Here is a 26,482-nt window from a genome sequence, read left to right on the forward strand (position 1 = left end):
GGTATGCTGCTCAGCCTGCTGAGTCAGTTTGAAAGCAGATCTTTTTCTGGCCAGTTTCCTGTAACCAAACTTACTTTTGCATTTGGATTAAGGAGTGCTATGTGTGTCCTTTGAGGAAACAATAAGGAGTTCATGCTATTATTTGAAATGTTGTCTTTTAAAAGTGACTTCCTCTTTGATCTATAATTGCTGTTACAGGACCAGCCTGAGAAAAGTACAACACAACAGTACAACTTCAGCGTTCATAAACATGGCCGCTACAGGTGGCAGAAGCGGGTTCTACAGGTGAGTTTGAACAGCTGCTTGTCTACTTGCTGAAGGACAGCAGGGCCATTAACCCCCTGAAGGGCCACATGGTGTGCAAGTTTAAGCTAAAACACGTTGCAAAGGCTTTTCTATCTCCTGAACTTTATCACACTTTGTCATTTTACAATCACAAACTGGAGTGCAGATGTGTATTTTTAAATCATAGACTAACCCGACATGACCTTTAAAATATGTATTACAAATGGAAATCTAAATTGAGCAAGGTGCATTTATCACTGACACCTATCCCAATTGTTTTTGTCGATTAAAATTTTAATTCAAAAATACTTTATTTATTCCAAAGAAAAACTAAATACTGGTGTAACTCATATCATCTAAGTATCTTCAAATAATTGTTAGGATGGTGATAATGTGGGCAAGGAGGACCTCCAGTAGCAGTCAGTGGTGCAGCAAATTTGAAGAGTCCTCTGACTTCAGACTGTTGCTGTATGTATCACTACATGCTAACAACTCAATTTCTGGCCGGCAGAGACAATATTTCACAGTAATTTGTCCTGGATATACAGTCAGCCACTGGCAAGCACTGTTTATCCACCTCATTTGCTTTTGCTGTGCCTGTTTAAATCTTTGTCTCTGTTTTTTCCATGAGACTTTTCTCCAGTCTCCTATCCACCAACTTTCAATTTTGTGTTTACCTAGATTGATTTCAAGACCAAACTGCTGTGCAGCATAGAGAAAGGCATTGTCAAACGCCAGCTCTCTTTTGCCATTGTCAAGAGCTGTGATGATGGGGTTGGTTCCAGGTTCTCCATTTCTTTTAAAGGACACCATGACTATGAACTGGAGGCTACATCGCTGGAGGACAAACACAAGGTAAAGTTGCGGAAAATCATCATAGAAATGAATGTGTTGAGACTTTTCATGCTTACAGCGTTCTTCTGTCGTGTAGATGATGCAGCTTGTGAATCAGATCATTCATGGAAACATATACAACAGTTTTGAAAGTGAGAACTCAGAATCGCAGCAGCAGCCTCAAGCATCACAGAGCCTTAAAGAAGGTGTATTGCTACTGCACAGAGGAGGACTAGCATCATTCAAATGGGTGAAGTACGAATGCATCCTTCTTATTTCAATTTTACAGTTTAAAGAACAAAATTTAATAAAAATTTAAATATAATAAGAGAAAAATTTAAGAAATCTTGACCACAGACTCTAAAACCTGCAGGCCCTGATATCAACTCCTTGAATTTGAGAGACACAGTTATTATCTATTCAAGAACAGTTACTATAACTGGATCTGATCTGTTTTCTCTCTTGCCTACTCTCTCTTTTTAGTCTTATACTATTTCCATGAATAATGCAACAATGACATAAAAGATCTCAAGTCTGCTCAACAGTCTGCAGTTGCTCTTCTTGTTATGATACCATAAAGCAGAATTACCCAACTTTAGTCCTTGAGAGCTGCATCCTCCAGCTTTTTAATGTTGTCCATTCCTATCAGTCTGTTTTTTTTGACCAAACTGAGACAACTGGTTGCAGAAATTCCCATTATTGCATCTCCCTTTAATTTTTTCCTGCTTTGTAATTGTGTGGCTGACTATTAAAAAGAATAAAAATACAATAAAACTGATCACTGAGGAGACGTTAGATAAATCCTTGTGGGTCTCTTCATTCTGAGTCTTGCCTGCATTGAGTACAAATAATGCTTTTTAAAGTTTATCATGAAAATATAGTGCATATTTTAATACATCATACATTGTTTTAATGCATAGAACATTGTTTTGTTCTATGCATCTACTCAATGCTGGAATGGGTTCATAGTCACCTGGGGACATTGTTGTATAGAGTTGTGTATCATCTGCATATAAGGATACTTATCTTATTTGTTTTAGTCTGAGCTAAGGGGAACATATGTATACACAAAATGCCTCTTTTTAAAGGAGACAATGACAAAAATAGAAAAGATTAAGACAACACAGGCAGCTCTAAATTACTTAAAAGTGCTATTTTTGACTTGGAAAAAACTCTAAAATACACAAGGATGAATTTTATTTCATTCATATAACCAAAACCAAGGTTATTCAATGATAGATTTTTCTTCAATCTTCAGGGCCAAGACAGGGTTATGTTAAAGTTTAAGCAAACAAAATCAGTTTGGCAGTCATTATATGTGGCAGTAAATTTGAAGTTTATAGATCATAGCAGACAAATATTTGACTCAAACCTCACAACTATAGTTTAAAACAATGATGATATTAACTGCAGTGGTTCCTACAAGGCAATAAAACTTGTGGGTTGTATAAAGATACAACTGACAGTTAAGATGGTTGCACCACATATTTCCCCTTTCTTTTGTTTCAGATACAAAGCTCAGCTCCACGCAGGGGAGCTAACACTAGTCCCATTCAGGCAGCGAAGCAACATAAATGGCGACGTGACATCCTCAGTTCCTCTTTCCACTGTAATTCACTTATCAGACGGTGACACCAGTGTACAGAAACCACATGGCTATGACACATTTGTTCTTATCACCCACAGAAATGAGTACCAGTGAGTAAGAATGTGTTAATTTCAGTCTGACATTTTAGTACCAAACTTTTAGGTTTTTTTGTACATCACAGTTATTGTCCAGCCTGGTTTGATTTGTAGGGTAATCAATATGATGTCTTTAGAGTTACTTATCAGAGTTTTCAGATAAACAGGGAAGTTGGGTGAAGTTTTATTGATATGTTGCAGGTTTAAAGTTCCTGCACAAGAGGAAGCAGTTTCTCCTGGTGCTGTGCAGAAGGAGTGTGATGCCTGGGTCAAAGCCATCCACAAACTGTGTTCACATTGGAAAAAGAAGTCCAGATCTGAACAGATGTTTGAAGAATCAAAGAGCTTACAACATATCAGTATACCAGAAGACGTTGATGACAATGACACAGATATTGAGCACAGTGGTGAAGATTTTGTTCCAGAGGATGATAAAAATTCAGATTCCACACCTGGAGACAGAGAGTGCACATTACCTGAGGAAGAAGGTCCAAGTTCTCCCTCAGCTGACACAAAACCAGTCCCAAGACCCCGCATTGGCAAGACTGCCATTCAAGTTACTGCTGGATCAGACAATTTGAGTCCCCTCCTGTCTCCAACCTCTCCCTGTGCGTCTGTCTCAAAACTACCCCTGTCCCCCCCACACTCACCCTGCCATACTGGCCTCATGTTCTTTCCTTCAGGCCCGGAGTCTCAAAAACCAAAAACCTCATCAGATGTGGAAGAACCTCCACCCCAGTTCATCCCACCTCCACCACCTCTGCCTGTTAAACAAAGTACTCTTAAAAAGTCCCGGACAAAGGCCTTCCACTGGGACCTCGTAGGGCATGAGAAGGTAGCCATCTTTTTTACTTGACCTTCTTTCACCAGAAGATACTGAATAAATAACATTTTGATATCTTTATATTGGAAAAATTGGATATTATCAGTTAGAATTACATCATATTTTCTTCACTACATTATTTCTTATTTATCATTACAAAGTCTCCACTCTTCCTAAACTTTCTCCTCTCAGTCTTTAAGTTCTACACTTACATCTATAAAATTTGATTATCATGAAAAAAATTGTATATTTGTTGTCACTCATTCATTATAATTGTTACATAGAGTGAAATATTTCTAACACTTATTTCTTTGAAAGTTGAAGATTGTGGCTTATACATAAGGAAAAGTCAAACTTCAGATTGAAAATGCCAGAGTAAGTGCAACAAAAAGGATCATTTTAACCGACATGTCAGGGTTCTGAGAGGCATGTTCATTTTCAAGCTCTCACTACTTAGTCGGGCACCTTTTGTATGAACGACTGAGTCGGTGAAATGCAGCATAGACACAATCAACCTGTGGCACTGCTGAAGTGGAATGGAAGATAACTGCCTGCAGGTCACATGCATTGCTGCTTCTGCAGTCTCTCATCTTCCTCTTCCTCTCTGAAATTTATATCAGACAAGTTCGCTTGGCCACTGAACCAACTTTTGGTACCTTGGGTTGTGTGGGCTGGTAACAGGTCAACTCAGCATCTCCACAAAGTTTGTAAGCAGCAGGAAGAATTAATTGGTATAAAATGTAGTTGGTAGACAGCTGTGTTGACTGTGGATTACATAAAACCCAGGAGAAGACATGTCACACCAAAATATAATTGACTATATAAACTTCACACTGGTCTTCGAGCAACATGCATTCTGTGCCTTTCTATTTCTCATACAGACTCCGGGATATTGATTTCCAAATGAAATGCAAACTTTGCTTTGGAAAACTGAGCAGCTGTTCAGCTCTTTTCTCCTAAGTCCACATATAACAAATGTTATCTAGGATGCATTGACTTAAGCCTGAGTCTACTCCTTAAGCTCCCCAAAATTCTTGAAAGGATTTTCTTGAAAGGAATTGTAATTAGGGTTAAAAGTAGGGTTGGAATTAGAGTTGGTCAGAAATAGTGAATATTTTCACAGTAATTTAATTTCCTCAGACCTATGTAATGAAGGGTTATCGATTTTTCTGTTTGCTCCATTCATTAAATGTCAAAGGTGAAGAATGAAAGTTTTGTTCTGTTAGCAAGAGTAGCTATTGGTGATGTTTGGAGCTGTTTTTCCCTACCAATGATTCTACAAAAGCTCTATTTCTTTGCATAGGATTCCCCCCTCCCCCCACTGAATAAATTGACTCTAATAAATGGTGCATTTTTCAGCCTGCATTTATCCTATTAAAATGAAAGAATATTTTTAAAAGTCTGTTTCTTACTTTGCCAGAGGCACTAATAAATGAGCAGTGTATGAGTTATTTTCCCCCCCGGATTATAATATTTTTCTTCCAACAGATTGCAAAAACATTTTGGATTCAGGAAAAGAGCAAGAAGCCTGAAATCGACACGTCACGCTTGTTTGAGCAGTTTGCTGTCAAAGATCTGGGATCGTTTGGCACAACGGACTCGAGTAGTTCGCAGAACATCATGCTCAATCAGAAGATTGCACACAACTTTAGTGAGTAACTCCTCTCTGATTGCATTTCTGAGTTTAATTTTAATAGCATTTGCAGCAGCATGGCAATTATTAACACATTATTAGGAAGATCAGGATTCTTCATTTCATGTTGCTGCGAAACCAATTCTTCCGGATTAAGTTTAATAAAAAAGCTCATTTCCATGGGTAATAGTCTACTGCCATCTACTGTTCTCACCCAGTAGATGGCAGCACTACACAAACAGTAACAATAATTCTTGCAGGAAGGCAACAGATGACTCACAAACCTTGGAGGTGAATTGAGGACCAGTGTGAAATAAACACAGATTAACTGGAAATTCTGCAAATCCTCGCTTTCTCATTGAAGACTTGGACATTTTGGCTGCAAAGCAAACAGATTGTTTATTATTTCTGCCAGCAGGGGACAGTGTTGCATCAATCTTTAGGGCCATGCTTGCCCCTGAGGGAGAGACATAGCTGATTGTAAGATATTCTATCTCGCACCTAATGGCTTTTCACTTTTGATTACCTGAGGCTTGTACATTTCAAGACCTTCCCAGAGGGAGAGCATTTCCAAAACTTCCCCTCAGAGGTCCTGCTTGTAGCTCAGTTCCAGACGTTCAGATGTGCCAGTGGCCGGCTGCTAAATGGAATCAGCACGAATGTGCAGACTAGCAACATAATTCGAGTTCACATGTTCATAAAATATAAATAAGGTTTCTAAGAGACAGCAGCAGAGATTTCCGGCCCTCATGCAGAACACACTGATAGTACTCCTAGACTTGTTAACTTTTGGTTGTGTCAGAAAGTGAGCGATGACAGCCTGCAGGCAACCTGGGGCCATGCATTCTTCTGCTTCCAGCTTTTTGAAAAATGTTGACATTTGATAAACAAGGGAGTAAGCCTGGCTTGATGTTCCTCCTTCCTTTGTTCCTCTTTACATCAGCACAGAAAGTCACAACTTTGCTTTGAAGCATAATGAACCCTTGCAAAAGTTAGCTTACAGCACTGAAAATCTCAGTAAACTGGATGTGTTACAGTACTTTCAGCGTCATTCATTTAGGAAAGCAACACAAATACAGTAATATCACACATTGAAATGTTAATGTTTGAAAAGCATTCTTAGTTGGAGTAAATTTAAAACTGCAAAAATATCAATACATGACTAAGGTACCCGTTACATCTGAAGTGAAAAGTATAATGTTATCATAGAAACTTTAAATGGAATAAAACATTTAAATTTCCTTTAGTGGGAAATTTATGTGTACCAGCAGCGAACTGACAGGCAAATGGAAGCAATCATATATATATATAAAAAAAGATTAATATGTCAATGCAAAAAATAAAAGCTAGAGACTGTCCAGTAAGAGCAAATTTACAACACAAGAAAATAATACTGCGTACTTAATAAAAATAGCACACTCAGATTAAACTGAGTAAGATAAAAATGCTAATTTGTGCAGGAAAAACATACAATTTACAAGAAATGAAAAACTGCAAGTAACAGCAGGGATGTAAACACTTATTGTGATTTTTGGGATGATTAATAATAAAAATATAAAGTGCAATAGTTGTGTGTTTTTACAAAGGATTTATACTCCTTGATTTTCCCCATTTGTCATACCAAGTTCAATATGTTTTATTGGGATTTTGTGCTTGTAACATGATAAAATATATATAAAAAAACATTTCTAATGGTATACATACAATTGACATTGTAGGATATAATTATTACCAGAACTTTATTTTCTCCTCCTCTTTGTATGTCCTTACAGTCTTCACACACACTCTCTCACACACAGTCCCTGGTTCTGCTTGTATCTTCATCACCCAGAAATCTGGCTAAGTTTGCGCTGTTCATGCAGTTTAGGTTTCATTCCTTCACACTTACTTAATCTCATCCCATTACACTTGAGAAACTTGAATGCAAGTATTTTTGTTTTTGTTTTACACTTACAGAAACACCCTGGCTAACAATGTGACTCTATCTTGATCAGATAATATTACAAGTATACAATTAATAATTAACAAAGAAGTAGCGAGGTGATAATTGGTACAAGTATGTAGTGTCTCACCGCTGCTGCACTCAAAGTGACGTTAAAAGACAACAGAGTGTGAAGATAAAGAGGTGGAAGTCTTACCGTGCCTGTGGATTAAAGTATTCTTATCTCTTGAACTTTTTCCACAAATTTTCTGATCATTATCAGAAACCTTAATGTATTTCTTCAGTATTTTAGGCAACAGAGACAAAGTAGGGCATAACAAAAGCAAAAAGAGACATTTCTTTTTTATTTCTCTCAAATCAATTTCTGAAAAGTGCATTTTGTTCTTCCATTCTGACTCTGGAGTCACCTTTCATTGTAAGTACAGCTGCAACTCCTTTAAGTTGTGTTTCTACCTGCATTGCACATGTTGACGTTGCAATTTAGCCCATTATTCTTTAAGTGTATCAGTTGTATGTAGGTTTGCTAAAGTTAGATCATTCTAACTCAGTGCAGTGTTCAGCAGTGCAGTGTAAGTTTTCCATGAAGCCCAAAAAGTTCAGTTTTGGTCTCACCTGACCACAACATCTTTTTTCTACTAATTTACTTTGTCCCCTGCATGACTTGACCAATAGTCTTGACTCTTTGCAGCTTCTTTGATTCATACTTTCATTGGTCATGTCCAAGTAGGTTTGAAGTTCCTCCATACTCTATGTACTTCCTGTCATCGGACTGAGCAGAGCTCCATGAAGTATTTACAAATGAGATAACGTTGGAGGGCAGTTGGTAGAAAGCAAAAGAGAAAAAAAGGCAAATTTGTCAAAAGGACAGAACATAATGCTCACATGTTTAACTCTAAATTTGCAGCCTTTAATCACAAAATGAAAATACAACAGGAAAAGATTTTTTTTTTGTCCTCTGTCCAAAGAACACATTCATTCAGTCATGAAATTTTCTTTTTAAAAAGAAACAGTGAATTACATATAACATTAGGTAACTGAGCTCCAAGAATGAATAAGTATTGTTTTAGCACTTTTAGCCTTTGGTACAGTAAACTTACATTCATCTCTTAGACTGTATTTAGTGTTCTGCAGCACAAAGTATTTTAACCACTCTCTGGCAAGGTCTTTGATTTTACATAAAACATTATTTGGATTATTTATAATAGATCTTGCTGGAAGGAAAATACTTTTAGATCTAAATTGGACAGGAGTTTGAATAATTTTGAGTTTAACTGTATTGCATTAGCCTATCACATTAAATCTCTTTAAAGTTTATGACTAAAATGTGACCAAATCTAAACAGTTAATCACTTCAAGAAAACATTGAATTATGGAATTTTTAAGTGGCTTGATCTCAAAACTGTCTTTACATGCCAGAATGAACACCAGTTGCAACAAAGTATCCAAAAGAAAAACCTACAATTATGTGCAGATTTGTAGCATTCAATGCTCATGAGCAGCAAAAAGCTTTTTATGTGCAATATTTATGTGAATTGATTTATCTTTGTGTAAACTTAGAAAAACAATGTAGAAATTAAGTTTGATCTCTTCTAAAAATTAAATTAAAACATACAGCAAAAAGCATCTGTTTGTTTTGCTTTGCAAGGCTGGTGTTCCTGCTTTGACTCTTTACTGAATCTTTTATAAGTTGAATATCTTACCAGCTCATGCAGGTTAAACTTCAAGTCCAGATTAATAATGGTGCTCTTGTTTGTAATTACTTTTAATTGGACTTGGAGGCAAGAAGACCGTTATGCCTCAAAGCAGAATATTACCACACGTCTCTCTGTTTTGATTTTTATTTCATTGGTCTTAATAATGTTACATAGACAAAAATGTTCAGAGTTATTCTACCACTGGCTATATCAATATCCAGGTATAAAAGGTAATAAATAAAGCAAAATAACTTGTGTTTGGAATTCCCCTAACATTGTACTGTTGATCATCTTCATCATCACAAATCTTGTGATCTTTTTCAAATGGAATTTATAATTAGATCTCTAAAAATACTGAAAAAGTGGACATAAACATTTTTTAGTTTTTAGATCAAATTGACCAAACAAACATTTAGTTTCATTTGAGATAAAATAATAGTCTGTGCCATATCACATTTGAAACATTGGTCTCAAAAATATTACTCTTAAAGTTGTTTACTGTGTTGGAAACTGGAGTTACATTTCTTCAACCCTATTAGTGACACTAGATTGCTTTTGTGGTATGAAGATGATGTTTAATTTAAAATTTTAGGGCGATCCAGCAGAAAGAATAAAAATTGTTTTAAAATAGGTTTTCTTAAGCAGGTGAAAGCAATATTAACAATACTGCAATGTACAAATCTGCCCAGAAAAAGAACCCTAAACACACTCAGTTCTGTAAATAAGTTGGCAAAGTCTGGGGATTTTCTGTGCTATGATCAAACAATTGCAAAAGATGTGTTTGACAGAAAAACAACCCAGCAGGGCACCAAATTACCACCAAATAAAACATGACAGCATCATACCTGTCTTTTACTTTGCTTTAGAAGGAACTTGGAATTTATTGAACTCAGGTTATCAGAAATACATCCAAAGCAACAACATGATGTCTTCACCAGAAGAAAATTTAAGGTTTGGATAATCTTACCAGAATCAAGATCTAAATTTTGTTTAAAAAATCTGTGAAGTTGCAGAAGGAAGGGGAAAAATGTCACAACTTGTGACATTTCAAAAATGTCACAAGTTTGAAATGTTTTCCAAACTTTTCAAATGTTTGGAAAACATTTGAAAAGTAAAGAAGCTAAATATTGGCATGAGATAATGTGGGATGCTGAGAGATGTCTACCAAGAATGAGTTCTAAAGTTGAACTAAAATGTGATTCAGCAAAGTATTAATTAGTTTAAGGCTACAAAAACTTGTGTAAGCAGGAGAAACTAAAATAACTAAAGTTTACTCATTCTTATTTTTCAATTGAATTACAAAAGATTCAATTACATCACAAAAAACAAACAAACAAAAATAACCTTTTAAAAAAGGAGCCCTGGTAGTTCTCACTTAAATGACACTTATTTACAGTATAGACCACAGTAGCAGCACAGCAGCCAAAAAACCCCATAAACCCCTTCAAAAGAAAAATAAACTTAAAAGAAATATAGAAAGAAATACTGTTTGAAATGTTAAGAGGCTTCTGCTCCCTGCCTTTCCGTTTACATTTGAAAAAGCTACAATTCCTGCATTTGATTGGCTGACTAGTTATGTCATTCCTTCTCTATATCAGTAAAATGTGTTTGGAGGGTGGCACCACCACACAGACCAGCCAGAAACACCTACAGAGCAGATGACAGGACATTTTTGTGTGATTTTCCTTTGGATTGCTGTACATTACATTCCAGCACTTCTAAAGGCCATGTCTGCTTTCATTGTGTTTAATTTTTAAATCAGTCAGGTGCAATTCAAAGGCTTAGACATCATTTGGGTCTTGCTGCCTTTTGACTTTATGCATGATGATATGGTGTAAAATAATGAGGCAAAAGGGCATGACTTTCTCCTTTCAGAATAAAAACCTCCATGCTTGACAGTTTTCAAACATATCCCTTTCTTATGCATTTCAACTGAATTGTTATTCTAGCAGCTGTAATGGACCATTATCGCTCAGACAATTTATAAAAATAATCAAAATGAAGCTTTCATGGAAGTTCAGAAAAAATAGACTCTTTAGAGTAAATGTGAGAATTTGCCCGGAACTGATTGACATTTTTAAAGACCCACATATTATTTTAAAGCTAAATCCCACTCTGGTCTAAAAGTATAGCTTACTAAAAAAAAATCCAGTTTTTCTATTTATAATTGCAACAGATAAAAAAAATGAACCAAAAATGAAAGAAGGGTAAATATTCTTGATAATAATGATTAAATAAAATTCAATGCAGAATTGTATGACCAAAGTGGATTTATCTGTAGAATGTCTGCCTGACCCATATGAACATTTACCTTGATAGTCCCTCTGCATGCAGCCTTTTTAATGGCAGGAAATGTTGCAGTCCTAATTAAAAGTACACCTGTGGCTTCCTTCCCCCAGTGGGATAACCTCTCTGTCTCTTTGCTCCAATGTACCAGGACAATGCCCAGTTTGTCTGAGTGCCAGTTGACAAGGGGTTTAATTTGCACTTTCATGTTTGCATGTGAGGGATTTTTGGCCGGGAGGACACACTAGACTACGAGTGGTGTAAAATATGATTCAGGATGTTTGATGTCATTTGAAAATGGGACTTGAAAGACCTATCTTCTGGGTCTTTCATGTCCCAAAAAATGGGACATGCCCACGTGAGGAACTGTTGTCTCAACTTCAATGTCAAAGACTCAGAGGTATGCAGAATAAAATCATGCTAAAGAGAGAAGAGTTTAGCACTATTTTATCAATCAGAGAATTTTCAACGATGAATTCGTTTTAGGGGGATAATCTGTTTGCTTTCTACTGGAGCAAACAGTAGAAAGACAAAATAAATAAATGGGTCTGTTTTCAGTTTTGCCAACAAGGCAAAAAATACAAAGAATGTACAAGTAACAATGATCGAAATAACAAAAATCTTTGGCTTACTTTATTTAAAAACAAAAGAAAGTGAAAGAAGATCAGATAACGATGACATCCTCCAAACACCAGACATCCTTATGAATATTTTTATGGCTTTATTCGGCCTACCAGTTACTGCAGCCTGTAAACATACACTAAAAACTGAATATTGTTCACCTTATATGTATTTGTTGTAACAAATCCCACTCAAAAAACTAAAATAAAATAAAATAAAATATACATTGGAAGTCAAACATTGTCAGCATATTTGATCTGGTCCAAATTCAGCTTTAGAAATGCAAATGTTTTAGTAACATGTACCGGTATACATTATTTGGCTTTTCACATGAAGGGTAAACCACACGAAGCCACTGCTTGAGAAGCTGATTGTTTCCAGTGTCCAATCAGATTAATTGAAAGCTCAGGGGAAGGAATGATGTCTTAGACACAAAGAGAACCTTTACATTGAATCCTGAATCATCCAGACGTTTTACCCAAAATGAAGGGAAAAAAATTCCCATATGCTTCGACTTGATAGGATGCAAATATGTGCATTTGCCCAAGGCTTTAGGGAGAAAGTAATTAAGTAAAGGTCCCTTTGTCTTAAGAAGGTTTTTTTTTTTTTTATTCATTTCATCGTTGGATAAGAGGGCTATCTGTCAAGAGGAAAGCTTTCATGTACCATTGAGTGTGTTGACTTTTTCTAATCTATTGTTCTTCCAGACATTTTCCTCAAAAGTTTTCCGGTGCAACCAGGGGAGCTGAAGGACAAACTGTTCATTATTAATGAGGAAGATGGAGGTCTGTCTGATGAGCACATCACCTCTCTGAGAAGGTATGACTTTGTGCCAAAAAAGTGCTAATTTGTATTCAAACCCTAGATTTTTTTGCATAATAAGCAAAAGTTGAGAGTCAAATGACATTATGTACCCTAGTCTGAGTGTGTTTGATACTTGCTTGAGTGGGTTTAAACAAAACTAGCAGCTCAACAAACACCCAAGAAGGTATGCAGGTGTGAGATATCCAGGATGATGTGAAACAGGAAGAAACAGAACCAGATGGTGAACAGGAGACACAGTTTACACAGCAGCCTTCACAATCTTCTAATGCTAAAAATAAGCTTTTATCGGAGTGGCTTACTACTAAAAGTTTTATTTCTGGTTATTTGCGGAGATGGAAACTATTGACTTGCCCCCAGGAGTAAGGCACTGAAAGGAGGTGGAACACTTCCTGGCTCTTACCTGCAGTTTACTCTGTAGCTTGGGAAGTTTTCCTCCTGGAAGGCAAAAGTGATCCAAGGTACTCTGCTGTGGTGGATTTATTTATTCTATGAAAACGTAATATATATTTTAATGTGCTCTGGCATAGACCCGAGGAAAGAACCACTCCCAACAGGTGCTGCAATATTAATGGGCACTGCTGTTCTCCAGTGGCACAGTGGAAGACTTTTCTCGTTGAGAAGAGAATCCCTTTAGTTTTGGGGTCAGAATGTTCAGAAAGGACAGGAGAAGGAACTCCAAATGAGAGTTCAGATTCAGTGCCAGAGAGTAGATGGCAGCTCCAATTAGCGTCTTGCTGCTTTATAGAAGCTGACAAAAACCATCAACCCAACTTGGTTCTGAATCATTTCTCAAGGCCATTGTAATTCAATCCAATAGCTTCCATTCAGAAACTTAAAAGAGGTCATGTAGCTGTATAGAGGAACAAAATTCAAAAAGGAAAATATGGAATTTACATTTACTGTCTCTCTTTTTTTTTAGTAAATATATTTTCCTGAACAAGTGTTTATCCCAACTATTTACTGATAATCTAAGACAGAATTAAAATCGCAGCAGTTTCCCAAATTGTTAAAGGGTTAAACATTAACCTGGATGAAAATATGCTTTAAATGTGATGCATCTTTGCGTTTAATTGGTTATATACATTATCCTAATATGTGGAAATCTATTTTATGCTTACTGTGTAACTGCTTTCAAACTAAATATGAGAAGCAGTGTTCAGACAGTCTAAAAATGTCCAAAAGCATGGCCCATTCCCATCATACAACCGTTTTGTAGAATAAAGCGGAAATTCAGGAGTGCCTCATATGAATATCCGAAACCTGTTTGTTCTGTGGATTCAACCCTTTCAAACTCGAAGTGGATTTCACAAAATAAATAAATAAAACGTCTAAACATTTTTGAAATGCAACCAGCTCCCCTGTGAAAATTCCACCAAAGTGGGTGGAGCCAAGAGATGCAGAGGGTCAAGACCAAGTGTGTGGGAGAATATAATTTACACAAAAATGTCACAATTTGCATAGAAACATGTAAAAAGCTCCCTAAAGGGCACTTTATCTACAATGAAAATGATTTGATGTGTCTTTAAGATTTCATTCATATCCAAACTGAAAAGTGTTTGTTTTTATTTTTAAGGTACGTCCCCACTTTGGAGGATGTGGAAAGGTATAAATCCCACAAGGGTCCAGTTTCAGAGCTGCATATTGTGGACCAGTACATGATGGAGGTACTGTTTACTGTTTTACAGATGTGGGGACTAAAAGGAAGTAAATATGTTTTGACTCATGTATTTCTCAGTAAATATCTTAGGCCACAAATCAAGTTTTGTGCAATAAACTGGAGTGACAAACTGAAGAAATATTAAACACATGACAAAAACAAGAACTGAACGGGAATGAAAATCTCAGCTCTGTCAACATTCGGAAAGCAATCCTGCCTTCTGTCAATGCAATAGAAAAAATCAGCTGATCAAGTTCTAATTGACAGTGGGTAGCAAACCTTCTCATTAGCAAAGAATCATAAAACAAACCCGCATGGTTAGGAAAGAACTCTATTAAGATCTTCACAACCTTATTGTTTAAAATACACTGGCTAAAACATTGATTACAAATGTATTTCTAAACTTCCAGCGAGTCTTTTTTGGCCACAATATGGAAGTAGAAACAATATAATTTCATCACAAACTAGGTGCTCGTGACAACATTTCTTACTAAGGAGCAAAACACTGATCAGAAAAAGGTCACTTAGAAAGAAACCGGAAAAGCAGGGGCAGTTGTTTCAAATAAACAAAAACACAGTAATGTGCTGAATGCCATGACTTCTATTTGTATTCATTTCAAAAGACTCTGCGGATGAAGTTTGTTCAAGGATTCATTTATTTTGGCCAATCTATAAAAATCTGAGTGCACAGAAGAGGCAACATGTATCCTCATGGATCCTCAAACAGCTTCAGGATCCAAGCAAACAGACAAGTGTTAATGTTAAGCAATCCATGCAACTTTTCTATTTGTTAGGAGTCTACGGCTATCTTTGATGTTTTTCATTGATCCATTTCAATTCCCTTTATTCCACTAGATGAATTAATGGACATGTGTTAGCATGTCTTTGTTTTGCTTTATCTGAGGGTGTGCTGACATTGCATGTGGTTTTCATGTCAGCGGCCCAATTCTGTCCAATTTACATATTGAGGAAAAATGTTAATGTGGTCATTACAATGTTACCCCCATTTATTTGAACTCATATTGAATAAAGATGGAAACTTGTCACAGAAACTTAAAAAAGTTAATTCTTAAAACGTTCTCATTGTAACACTGCAGATCTAACCAGGACGCCACTTTTCTGCCTTACTTAGTATTGTGATTACTATAATTAAGGCAGCAAGCGTTTTCTGTGGGAACGCTTTTTGAATTTATTCACCTGCCTCCTCATTCACACAGTGGGTGTTATGACAAGCTCCATCTGGTAATCACCTTCCAGGGAAGCAGATCAACTGGACTGCATGTGGAAGATTAGTGGAGAGATAGCAGATAATATAGCTGCCGAGAAATATCCGACACCTGACATGAGGGCTGTCAAATGCAGAAAACGTGTTTAGTCCTTATGGAGATCTGTTGTAGATTGGAGCGGGATTCCAATTGGGTACAAAGAGTTTAGTTCTCATGATTTATAAACTGCTTTTATTTGTTAGTTCCATGCCAGAAAACATTTTTAAAAGAGGTAGGGCAGCAATTGCAACAATAGAGGGAAATGATGAAGTCGGAAATTGCATTAAAATGGAGAACTTTGAACCAGCTTGTTTGAATTTGTGTCAACGTTTGTTGTGAACAAATCAGTTCTGTACCTGCCCCTTTCTACTCTATTACCAGTCCTTTGTAATGTGTGCAGTATGGAGGTTTACGTTTCTTTCTTAGAAAAATGCATAAATACATCTCAAAAAGAAGATGACAACTGAAATCAGGAGAAGTTGTTGTAAAACCTCTCATGAAATTTTCTGCCTTAATGTTCACTTTTATAAGAACATCAAAAATCTAAGAAGAGCCTGGCTAAAAACAGTTCATTTCTGTTTTTGTTGACAGCCTGGAAATCCCCTGCTTATCTTCTTTCAACAACAATAAACACAGAATTTGCTTTTGTACCAAATCATGACCACAACCTGATAAATATCTATTTACAATGCCTCATGAAGGTATTCATACATCATTTTATTATGAAACAGCCACAAACTTCAGTGTATTCTACTGGGAACTACATGACAAAATATTGCATAATATATTCTTGCTTGCACAATTGCACACCAATGAACTCTGTTTACTAATAAAGTGACTTCTGAAGGCACTGGATTGAAATTAGGGGTGTCATAATGAAGGGGATGCAAACTCCAAATGTTGTTTATTTTCTACAACTAAGCTTTACTTTGTTTTGGTCTATCACATAAAATCACAACTAAAACACATTATCAGTCAGTCTTCTGAATCGCATTGAGTAGAAGAAATTCATGTCATCCTGTGAACAACTACAAAATTTCAGATTAAATTAACTAATATAACAGTAATAAAAGAAGCTAAGTAAATCACGTTTAAATTGCGGTTGACATTTATAATGTGACAAACTAATGACAAATTGAGTTGTTTCTGAATGTATGGGTTTGTTTTATAAAGTGCAAATGTCATTAAAAATACTAAAATTAAAAGTGGAATTTGTTTCAAACATGGAGATCTGTTCTCTTTGTTAACTAAGTTGTATGTAGAACTTCAAAAGAAAAAGCAATTCTTTCGTTTGTGCAACATATTTTTTTATGTAAAGAACAAAAATGTCACAGTTATAGGCCTAACATTAAATCTTTACAAAATATTCAATGTTAGGGTACGTCCCCACTTAAACTCCACTTTGCACACAATGTAAAAGGATTGGTTATCTTTATAAAAGATTTAATGTTAGGAATTTCAATGAAGGAAATCTTTGTGATTTTTATTGTAGCAGATCATAAAATCTGGCAGCTGGAATGTTTCCATAGTCTGATTGAAAGAGTATGTTTGCATTCACTATCTGCTAACCAAAATCATATTATTTTTGGGGGTCTTTCACTACAGAGTATGAAAATAATACATGAAAACCTGTTCCTCTTTTCTGGCTCAAATGCATCCTCATCCAGCAAAGAAATAACCTACAGTTTTAGCCCTAATGGAAATTGTGCTGTTATCTGTCTCACTATTCCACCTAAATATTTCTGCATCACAATTCCAGGTATATAATTGGAATTGTTTCCTTCCATAATTGCCCTATGTCACACTGTATGTGTGGTGCACTGAAATTAAAATGTATGTAAATTAAGTGTATAGTAATTGTTAACTTTGTGCTGTTATTGAATTTGACAAAACAAGACCTCAGAAAAAGTTAAACACCTGATTTCACTACAGAACGTTTCTCATGTGTGAATTCTGCAGATGTTTAAATACATAGCAGCTATATTTACAGTTATGGTGAAAAGTAATTACATCTTATTTGAATTAAAAGGTTAAAAATCTGGTCCTAAGCAAAAGAAAAAATATTTCTCTTTATTAAAATCCCACTAGACTGAGCCATTGTCCAGTCAAAGTCCAAATGACCCAGTTGAAGTAGATTCTTCGTTTTCTACTTTTCTGTTGTAGATTTGCTGCTGAATGTAGGATTATTGACCCAGTTTGAATTAAGGTTCTGCTGTTGAATGAAAGATAGGTTCACTGACTACAAAAGAAGCCCAAATCATTACTCCTCCACTACCGTGCCTGACAAAAATGGTGCTGTTTATTATAAGCCAACATCAATATGCAGCATGGACAAATCAGCAGTCCATCACAGGGACACACAGAGATGGAGGTTAAATGTAAATAACAAAAAACACACACTGAGACATAAAACTCAATTACTTTAAAAGGTTGTCATTTGTTTTCTCAGACTGCATGTTGTTCAAATCAAAATTAAATGTTTCAGAAAGCATAGCATGAGCAAGATAATGCTGCTTCTGTATGAGGAGGAATTCACACTTAAATAGAGCTGCGAAAAAAAAAATCCAGATGATTGCATGGCTGGGATTTCCAGCTCTAATCCTAATGTCGCTCCGTAAGTATCTGTCAGACAAACTGACCTTTGGCTTTGGGGAGATGATATGTGAGCATCAACCAGATGGTCTGACAATGTGGAGTGATTTATTAGAGGTTAGCTCAGACACAAAGGTCAAGCCAGCAGCCCAACCAATCATTTCAAAGTGTCAGTTTGTCTGTTAAATCAGCCTGTGAACAGACCTGCTGCACAGCAGGAATGGGCTGAAAAAAACGTGTGTAAATTGCTTCAGCAGCTGTTTTAGATCTTTTGGAATAATCACATGGAAATGGGTTGTCTGATGGTATGATAATTGGACTCTTCCCCATGCACTAATTAGCCTTACGTTTTTTCTCTGCTGCAGATGTGCAACATCTCCTATCTGAGCACGCAACTCGACCTGCTTTTGACGCTGAGAGAGCTCCCGATCAGCATGAACGACCTGCAGCCTGTGAGTTCACTTCATCATCCAGAGTCAAATCTTTGACTACTGTAAATCCCATTTCCTCATTCCCTGACAGCTAATTCAGGTACTGTTTAAAATATTGCATGCTGTCAGGAGGTTGATTTCTACTACATAGACCAATAAATATGCTGGTATTTGTTAATATGTGGCGTGAATTCTGCAGCAGATGTGGAAATGTATTATTTTATATGCAAGAACAAAAAAATGAAAAAGTATTGAAAGAGTATTTTAAAGATTAAAAAAAACTTCAGTTAATTTACATTTTTAATAATGTGTTGAAAGTCATCTAACACAAGAAAATAGAATGTTGTCAGAAAGTTAAATTGTTTCAGTAATTCAATAAAAAAATTCTAATAAATTACATAGACTCATTACTGAGAAAGTTATGGATTTCAAGTGTTGTGAATTTTGATGACTGCATTTCCAGCTAATAAAACCCAGCATTCAGCTTCTTCAAGAATGTGAACATGACATGTAGTTGGAAGATAACGGCGTGGCGTGTTTTGTAAGGACTTCTCAAACTTGTTCACTTGTGTTTCTTGTTTAATGGAAACATCTCAATTGCAAAACTGTATTTTTTACAACATTAGCAGAACATGGCTAAAGTTTAACAATTTGCAATGGGAACCCTTCTACTGTTGCTTTAGGAGTGGCCCTAAGCTCGCCTGAATTGTTTGGTCTGGTGTCTCTCCTCTTCCTTTTCACAAGAACTTTCAGGTTCAGGTCTGACCAGTTAGCCAGCCAATCAAACACAGTGATACTATTGTTATTAAAGCAGGGTAACAGGTGCCAAGTCAACCCATTCTCACTCCCTACTCGTCATATATTGATGCATGTGTAGGTCCCTCAGCGTTACATGTTGAACGTGGAGTTCTAAATCAAATCAAAAATCAAATCAAACTTTATTTGTATAGCACATTTCAGCAGCAAGGCATTTCAAAGTGCTTTACATCAAATCAAACACAAAATACAATGCAACATAGAATCAACATTAAAAACACAACATCAATAAATTTGCAATTGATTACGTTTCGAATACAACTCTAAACAAGTGGGTTTTTAGTTGAGATTTAAAGGAAGTCAGTGTTTCAGCTGTTTTACAGTTTTCTGGAAGTTTGTTCCAGATTTTCGGTGCATAGATGCTAAATGCTGCTTCTCCTCGTTTGGGGATGCAGAGCAGAACCAGAACCAGAAGACCTGAGATTTCTGGAAGGTTGATACAACAGCAGCAGATCTTTAATGTATTGTGGTGCTAAACCATTCAGTGATTTATAAACTAACAACAGTATTTTAAAGTCTATTCTTTGAGCTACAGGGAGCCAGTGGAGAGACTTTAAAACTGGTGTTATGTGCTCTATCTTCCTGGTTTTAGTGAGAACACGAGCAGCAGCATTCTGGATCAGCTGCAGCTGTTTGATTGATTTGTTGGACAGACCTGTGAAGACGCCGTTACAATAATCAATACGACTGAAGATAAACACATGGATGAGTTTCTCTAGATCTGGCTGAGACATTAGTCCTTTAATCCTGGAAATGTTCTACCCTAAGCCTAACCTTAACCTTTACCTTAAACCTAACCAAATCCTGGGTTTTGCACGCTTAGGGAGCGGTTCAGAGAAGCCTTCATGTCAACAATTGACGGAAAACATGTGACTTTGAGGGAATCTTCCCAAATCGTTAATTATTGACACAAAGGGGGTACCCGACACGAAAACATGTGACGCTTGGTCAGAAATCGTCCCAAGTCGTCATTATATGACGAGTAGGGAGTGAGAATGTGTTGGTCAAGTCCAGTTGGAAAATTAAAACAGTATTGGTTGTTTTGTGTTGCACCGATTGTCAGCAATTTACTTTAAATTTTGAAACACTGTTTTGTGATGTAGAATTTAGTCATGTCTGTTGAAGACTTAAATAAATCTACATCAGTAGAATTTTTGGAGCAGTGTTCTAGAGAACAATTAATAAAAATTGCTGAGCACTTTATTTAAGTGTTGGTGAGAAACGGTTGAAAGAAAATGTCAAAGCAATTTTAAGGGAAAACTTAATTGAAATGGGTGTTTTGAAAGTTTGGATTCTCAGGTTGTAGAGCCCAAACTTTTGGAGTTTGAACAACAAAAAGAGATGTTAAGATTAAGAATGGAATTAGAGAAGGAAAAAGAGTTGGCTTTGGAGAATTTACGACAGCAAGCAGATTTGGAAAAGGTTCGTGCTTCTGAAAAGATAAGACAGGAAACTGAATTAGCAAGAATAAAGATAGAAAGTGAGAAATTAAATCTGATGAAAGAAGGCAAATTGTCTGTGGAATCTTGTGTTATGGACTCAAAACGTAAAGCCTCTGATATTTTAAGTGACTTGCATTTGGTGCCTAAGTTTAGTGAAAAGGATGTTGAAACTTTTTTCACTTTGTTTGAAAGGGTTGCAGAGACAAGAGACTGGTCTGATTCAGACTGCATAGTTTTACTTCAGTGTGTTTTCGTTGGCCGTGCTCAAGAAGCTTTCTCCATGTTGAGCTTAAGTGATGGCCAGGATTATGCCGAGGTTAAAGCTGCAATACTGAAAGCATATGAATTAGTCCCTGAAACATACAGACAAAAGTTTAGAAACTGGAAAAAAGGTGACCAAACTTATAGAGTTTGCAAGGGATTTGGAGGTTCATTTCAATCGATGGTGCACTTCCTCTGAGGTTAAAACACTTGGTGACCTCTGCAATTTAATAGTTCTGGAACAATTTAAGAACTCTGTTTCTGAACGGATTGCAGTGTACATTAATGAACAGAAGGTAAAAACTGTATCAGAAGCTGCAGTGTTGGCTGATGATTTTGTCTTGACACATAAAGATACTGGTGGAGAGCACACAGTTTGGATGAGTGCTCCAAACTGCCGTTCAACAGGTTCTGGTTCTTTTTCAGACCGCAGTAACCGTGATCTGGACAAAATCTGTAATTATTGTCGCAGAAAATAAGTTATCCTATGCTTTGCTTCCCTTTGATTTGTTATGGTTCTAGTAGGGAGTGAGAATGTGTTGGCCAAGTCCAGTTGTAAAATGAAAACAGTATCTTTATTGGCTCCTTAACTCATTGTGGAAAGTTCACACTGAACCTCAAACAGCTTTGATTGTGAGCCTCTTCACTCCTCTTCCTGACTTTGGGACTTTGATTTCCTTATTCCATCAATTCATTTTTAATTTTTTGAGTGGAAATGCTCAGATGTCGAAATGTTAGATATATATTACAGAGTTTTAGTAACTTGTCTGGGTTATTGTCACAGTATAGTGAACAGATAAATATCGTATCTTTCTTGTTTATTGCTTGTTAAGAAGAATACAGCCAAACATGTTGTGCTCAAATTGCACACCTTAATATCATTGTTGTTATGGCGGGACATGTTGAATTGAGAAATATTTAAGCTTTAGTATTTTTACCAATAATTAACAGTGTAGCATAGTGTAGCATTGACAAGCTATGTCAAATGTTAGTATACATAAGTCGGTTTCATCATCTATCAAAAGCCAGATTTGAAAGGTCAATTGTTTCCTTCAAATTAAATTATTTCTCACAAATGAAAAAGTCTAACTGCTCTATAGTTCTCATTATCACAATTTAATTCAGCCTCAATCAATAATAATTACACTTCAATTAAAATGAAGAAATAAAACAGACCTTCTAATCAAGATAATCAAGACTGAAATGTATTTTTAATCAAATTAATGCTGATTTAATAATAGTTTATTTCAGTAGGAAATAAATAAAGATGAAACAAACGTATTCAGTCTTTCATCCAAAAGGGATAGAAGTGAATGTTTAAAATACAGAAATACTGATAAAAAATATAACTTTTATCAACTTTTGCTGTATTTTGCTGATTTGATTCCAACAGTTTACTTCACATCTTCCTATTATTTTTCCAGGTCTTTGTTTTATTAAGCTACCAGTAGCCACTATTGAAACAAAATCTATAACAAGAAAGAAACATCTGAAACGATGCATTCAGAATAAGTTAGCTGGGGAAGTATTAACATTTGAGAATAGATTTGGAAATTTTGCCCATTCATAAAAACAACTGTGTTTTTATGAGCTAGATTCCTCTTTTAGTTTGGTCATTTCCTGCAACAGCAGTTTGTAAGGACACCTGACCCCTTAGAAATGTTTGGCAAATAGCTAAAAATGAGGCGCTACTGGTGAAACGGGACTCAGTTTTAAGAGTAAAACAAGCAGGAGATGCTTTAGATTCTGATCTGCACAGCAGCTGTAGTTGAAAATTAAAACGTCTTTCTCCTCAGCAAATACACACATCCACACAAAGCTCATTTATTCCGTAATGCAAACCTTAATTATGACTTTATAAATGTATGTAAGTAAAAAAAAAAAGAACATTTGTGGAGGAGTTGAAATTATTACATGAAAGCTTTTCTTCTAACTTTGACTTTTATGTTTGAAGGGGTCATTTAAGTATATGTTTTTGTTCTGTTCGCTGGTTAATAGTCTTGAAAATAGAAAGGAATGAGGGGCACTTTCAGACACTTCTGTGATCAAAAAGAAAAGATGGATCTTAATCAAATCAGGTTCAATTGTTCTGTAGATGGCGTAAAAGTGCTTTATACTCAATGAAAACCCACTCTGGAGTTTTAACTGTGGGAAATGTGAAAACTTTCACTTTTGTCTGCAAACTTCTGCTCTATAGTCAAGTAAAGACTTAAATTAATCCAGGTGGAGTGAAATAAAAAGTTACAACTGAAACATATTTCTTTATATTCTTTAAAACAAAATCTTTTAGCCCTGTTCAATGGGAGTATACAAACATTCCAAGTTTATCATTAGTCAAAGTAATCTTTAACATTCTCATAGTGGGTTGTTGTTATTGGCATTGGGGTCCGCAGGCTGTGAAGATATTGCAGTTACACAAAAATACCTCCCAGCTCCTATGTTTTTATTTTTTATTTGATTTTCAAAAGCTTTTGTTTCTTTCTGCTCTGCTGATTCAGTCCTAATCTCCTGTCTGCTAACCGCCTGAAAATGAAGAGTAACAGCGGATAAGAGTGATGGCACTGTGATCCATTCACTGCAATACTAATTTTTCTTTGTCTTACACACAGCGACAAACATATTGTGTGCCGGGAAGATGACTCGAGAAGAAAGATTAGCAATTTCATTAAGTTTCAATTTACTCTTGGCTCCTTGCTCCTGTTGTTGTTTTCCCTCTCCTCCCTCAGATTTATTTGAGAAAGGTCATTCAATCTTAAGTATGAGATTTGCATGCATGTGCTTTGGAGAATAATAACCATGATCTCTAATCTTCTGTATTTTCTTGTATGTTGTGCTCAAAGTTTAGTGTCCTATTAGCTGCAAAATATTCTAAATCCCTGAATCCTCATAGACTGACGTCCATAAGCCTGAACACTAAGATGAATTGCATGCAACCTGTCAGAGAAAGAACAGAGTTGCCAACCAGGGGAATGCTTCTCACCTGGGATGTTTTTTTTCCTTGTTTCCAGGATGACAGGTTTTACTCTGCGTTATGGACCCAACTCCTTCTTTAAACCATTTGATATGCCCAGTTTGATGCCAAATGTATTAGAAAATGTCAAAGACACACAGCTTAAGCTGATGATGCAGCAGACAGTAAGGTGTCACCTGAAGCTGTGATGCACTGCATGGCAAAACCAAGTGCAATATTTTCAGGAAGTGAATGGAGAAATGTATTCAGAGTCACAGAAAAGAGCAAAGCTTGAGCATCTGTGTTTGTTTTTATGTAGTAGTAAAATCACAAAGATTCAAATTAAGCAGTTCATTTACAAGAAGTATAAATATTTATGTGAATTTAAAGCAACATCGAGCAGTACTGATGGCGTTTTTTACCCATTGAAAGAAAATGCTACATAAAAAAGATGAGCAACTCGATCTCTCTCTCAAAAAATATTAAATGTAAAAGCAGTTGCCATGTTAAAAAATAAATACTTTTTTCTTTACATTTTATTAAAAATGACTTATCAAAAATGATTTAATTCCCTCCCTAATAATCAATGGAAATATTATTTTTGACATTACAACAGTCAGACTCTGTATTACTACCGACTAGCGTTTTTTAAAAATGTTTCCACTAATATTTTGATGAGTTATAATTGGTGATGAGGTCCATGTCTCTGGGATTGGAAGGTCTCTTTCCCATTACCCTAAACTTTAACTCCCAACACTGATTCTCTATCAAGATTTTTAATTCAAAGAATACTTTAAATTAAAATCAAATGAAAATAAAAAAATAAATTAATTTGAGTTTAACTTCAATTGTGATATTACATTTGAATGAAATTATTATAAATTAACTTTTTATAATCAGTGTTTTGCCTCCTCTACCTATGTAAAAATTAGAGTGAATGCTAGGTGTTTTTAACACTTGTCTTTTAAAGGAATGACAGCATGATTAATCTTCCATAAAATGAAAAAAAACCCCAACATGTTCCACTATTTTCTCTATTTGATACACTTTGACCTCCATACACCTTTGGAAGGTTCAATAAAAACAGCCTTGATGATTTTGTGCTGATCTGATTGTTGCTGAAGCACAGTAGTTTTCCACAGATGGTCGTGCTCGGAGCTAATTTATATGATGTAGCTGGATATCTGTTTTCTCCTCAGATTAATTGAGAATGTCCCAATTGTAGGCGTAGGGAGGTTACTCTTAAAATAGAAACATATGGCACGATTGTTGCTGGCTGGCCTGGGCCTTAGTTGGAAAAAAAAGTTTTTCGAGTGGCATAATTCCCCCAACACAAACTCCCCTTTTCCTCTAATACACCGTTGGCAAAACCTAAAATCCCACTTTGATTTCTCTCCAGCATGATTTCTATCCATATTCAACAGGATCTGTTCAGAGATGGTTAAACATGGAAATTGTGTGATATTCTAGGGGGATATTTGTACTTGACACAAATGCATATCAAATAATAATCTTACCCAACAACAGGAAGCCGATTATTCATTTTATGAGGTCAGTAGAGGTGCTGTGATAAGACTGTTTATGCTTGTAGTGTAATGATTTTTGTTAACTTTTTTGAAACACATTGCAGTCAATGTGCTTCCATTGACTACATAACCGCACAATTTGATATTTTAAAAATACATTAGTTAATGGAAACTCCACATTTAAAAAAAAACAACTTGTTTTTGGATAAAACATTTTGGTGCTAAGATAACGTAGTTTTGTAACAGAATTTCTAATAGAAACACAACTATTGTAGCGTCCACAAAGCCTGATGCTGCTCTTTTTGTCTCACAGCTGTTCTGTGACTAAATGAATGAGTGAACATGACTGAGACATAGGAGCTTGAATTACAGACAAATGACTTTAGTCTGTGTTCCTTGTGTTTGTCTTGCAGCTGATTAACCAGAAGATCAGAATGTGCAAGCAGCTGTACAACTCCAGGTCATTTGTTTCCGTGCTGGAGTACCTCCTCGCCATAGGCAATTACTTGAATGAGAATGCTGGAAAGGAAAAGGCCAAGGGATTCCGCCTCTCGTCCTTAACCAAAGTACGATTCCAACACTCTCGTCTGACCTTTGATTGCGGTTCGCCTCTGCCTAATAACTCTGCTCATTGACATACACAGCCTGGTCCCTGAGCATCTTGCTATTTTCTCTAGGCCAGGTAGGTTCAATCAGGGCTGTGACTGTGTCACTGCCTGGTTTCACGAGAGAAATCAAACGTGGCACAAAATGAGAACTTGAGTGGCTTGGTGCATAAGATCGTACAGCCAAGCCAGTGGATCTGTACATCAAGTAAAAGTGAATTTACTTGGTCTGGTTAGGAGTAAAAAGTTCATGGTTATTACATCATGGTTTCACATTTGCACCAAGATACCTTTGTGTGGTATTCTTACTT

General features: G+C 36.1%; 1 protein-coding gene across 1 annotated transcript in view; it reads left to right on the forward strand.

Annotated features, from left to right (window-relative positions):
* Positions 1-26,482, forward strand: part of LOC122833120 (formin-like protein 13) — a 42,111-nt gene that overhangs the window by 1,468 nt on the left and 14,161 nt on the right. Inside the window, exons 3-12 of the mRNA XM_044120433.1 lie at positions 199-285; positions 967-1,140; positions 1,217-1,374; positions 2,629-2,817; positions 3,004-3,637; positions 5,114-5,276; positions 12,509-12,620; positions 14,200-14,290; positions 18,506-18,592; positions 25,980-26,132. Of these exons, the coding sequence (XP_043976368.1) occupies positions 199-285; positions 967-1,140; positions 1,217-1,374; positions 2,629-2,817; positions 3,004-3,637; positions 5,114-5,276; positions 12,509-12,620; positions 14,200-14,290; positions 18,506-18,592; positions 25,980-26,132 (1,848 nt within the window). The remainder of the gene's footprint in view (positions 1-198; positions 286-966; positions 1,141-1,216; positions 1,375-2,628; positions 2,818-3,003; positions 3,638-5,113; positions 5,277-12,508; positions 12,621-14,199; positions 14,291-18,505; positions 18,593-25,979; positions 26,133-26,482) is intronic.

Source organism: Gambusia affinis, linkage group LG01, assembly GCF_019740435.1.
Source record: "Gambusia affinis linkage group LG01, SWU_Gaff_1.0, whole genome shotgun sequence".
In the NCBI taxonomy this organism is placed as follows: domain Eukaryota; kingdom Metazoa; phylum Chordata; class Actinopteri; order Cyprinodontiformes; family Poeciliidae; genus Gambusia; species Gambusia affinis.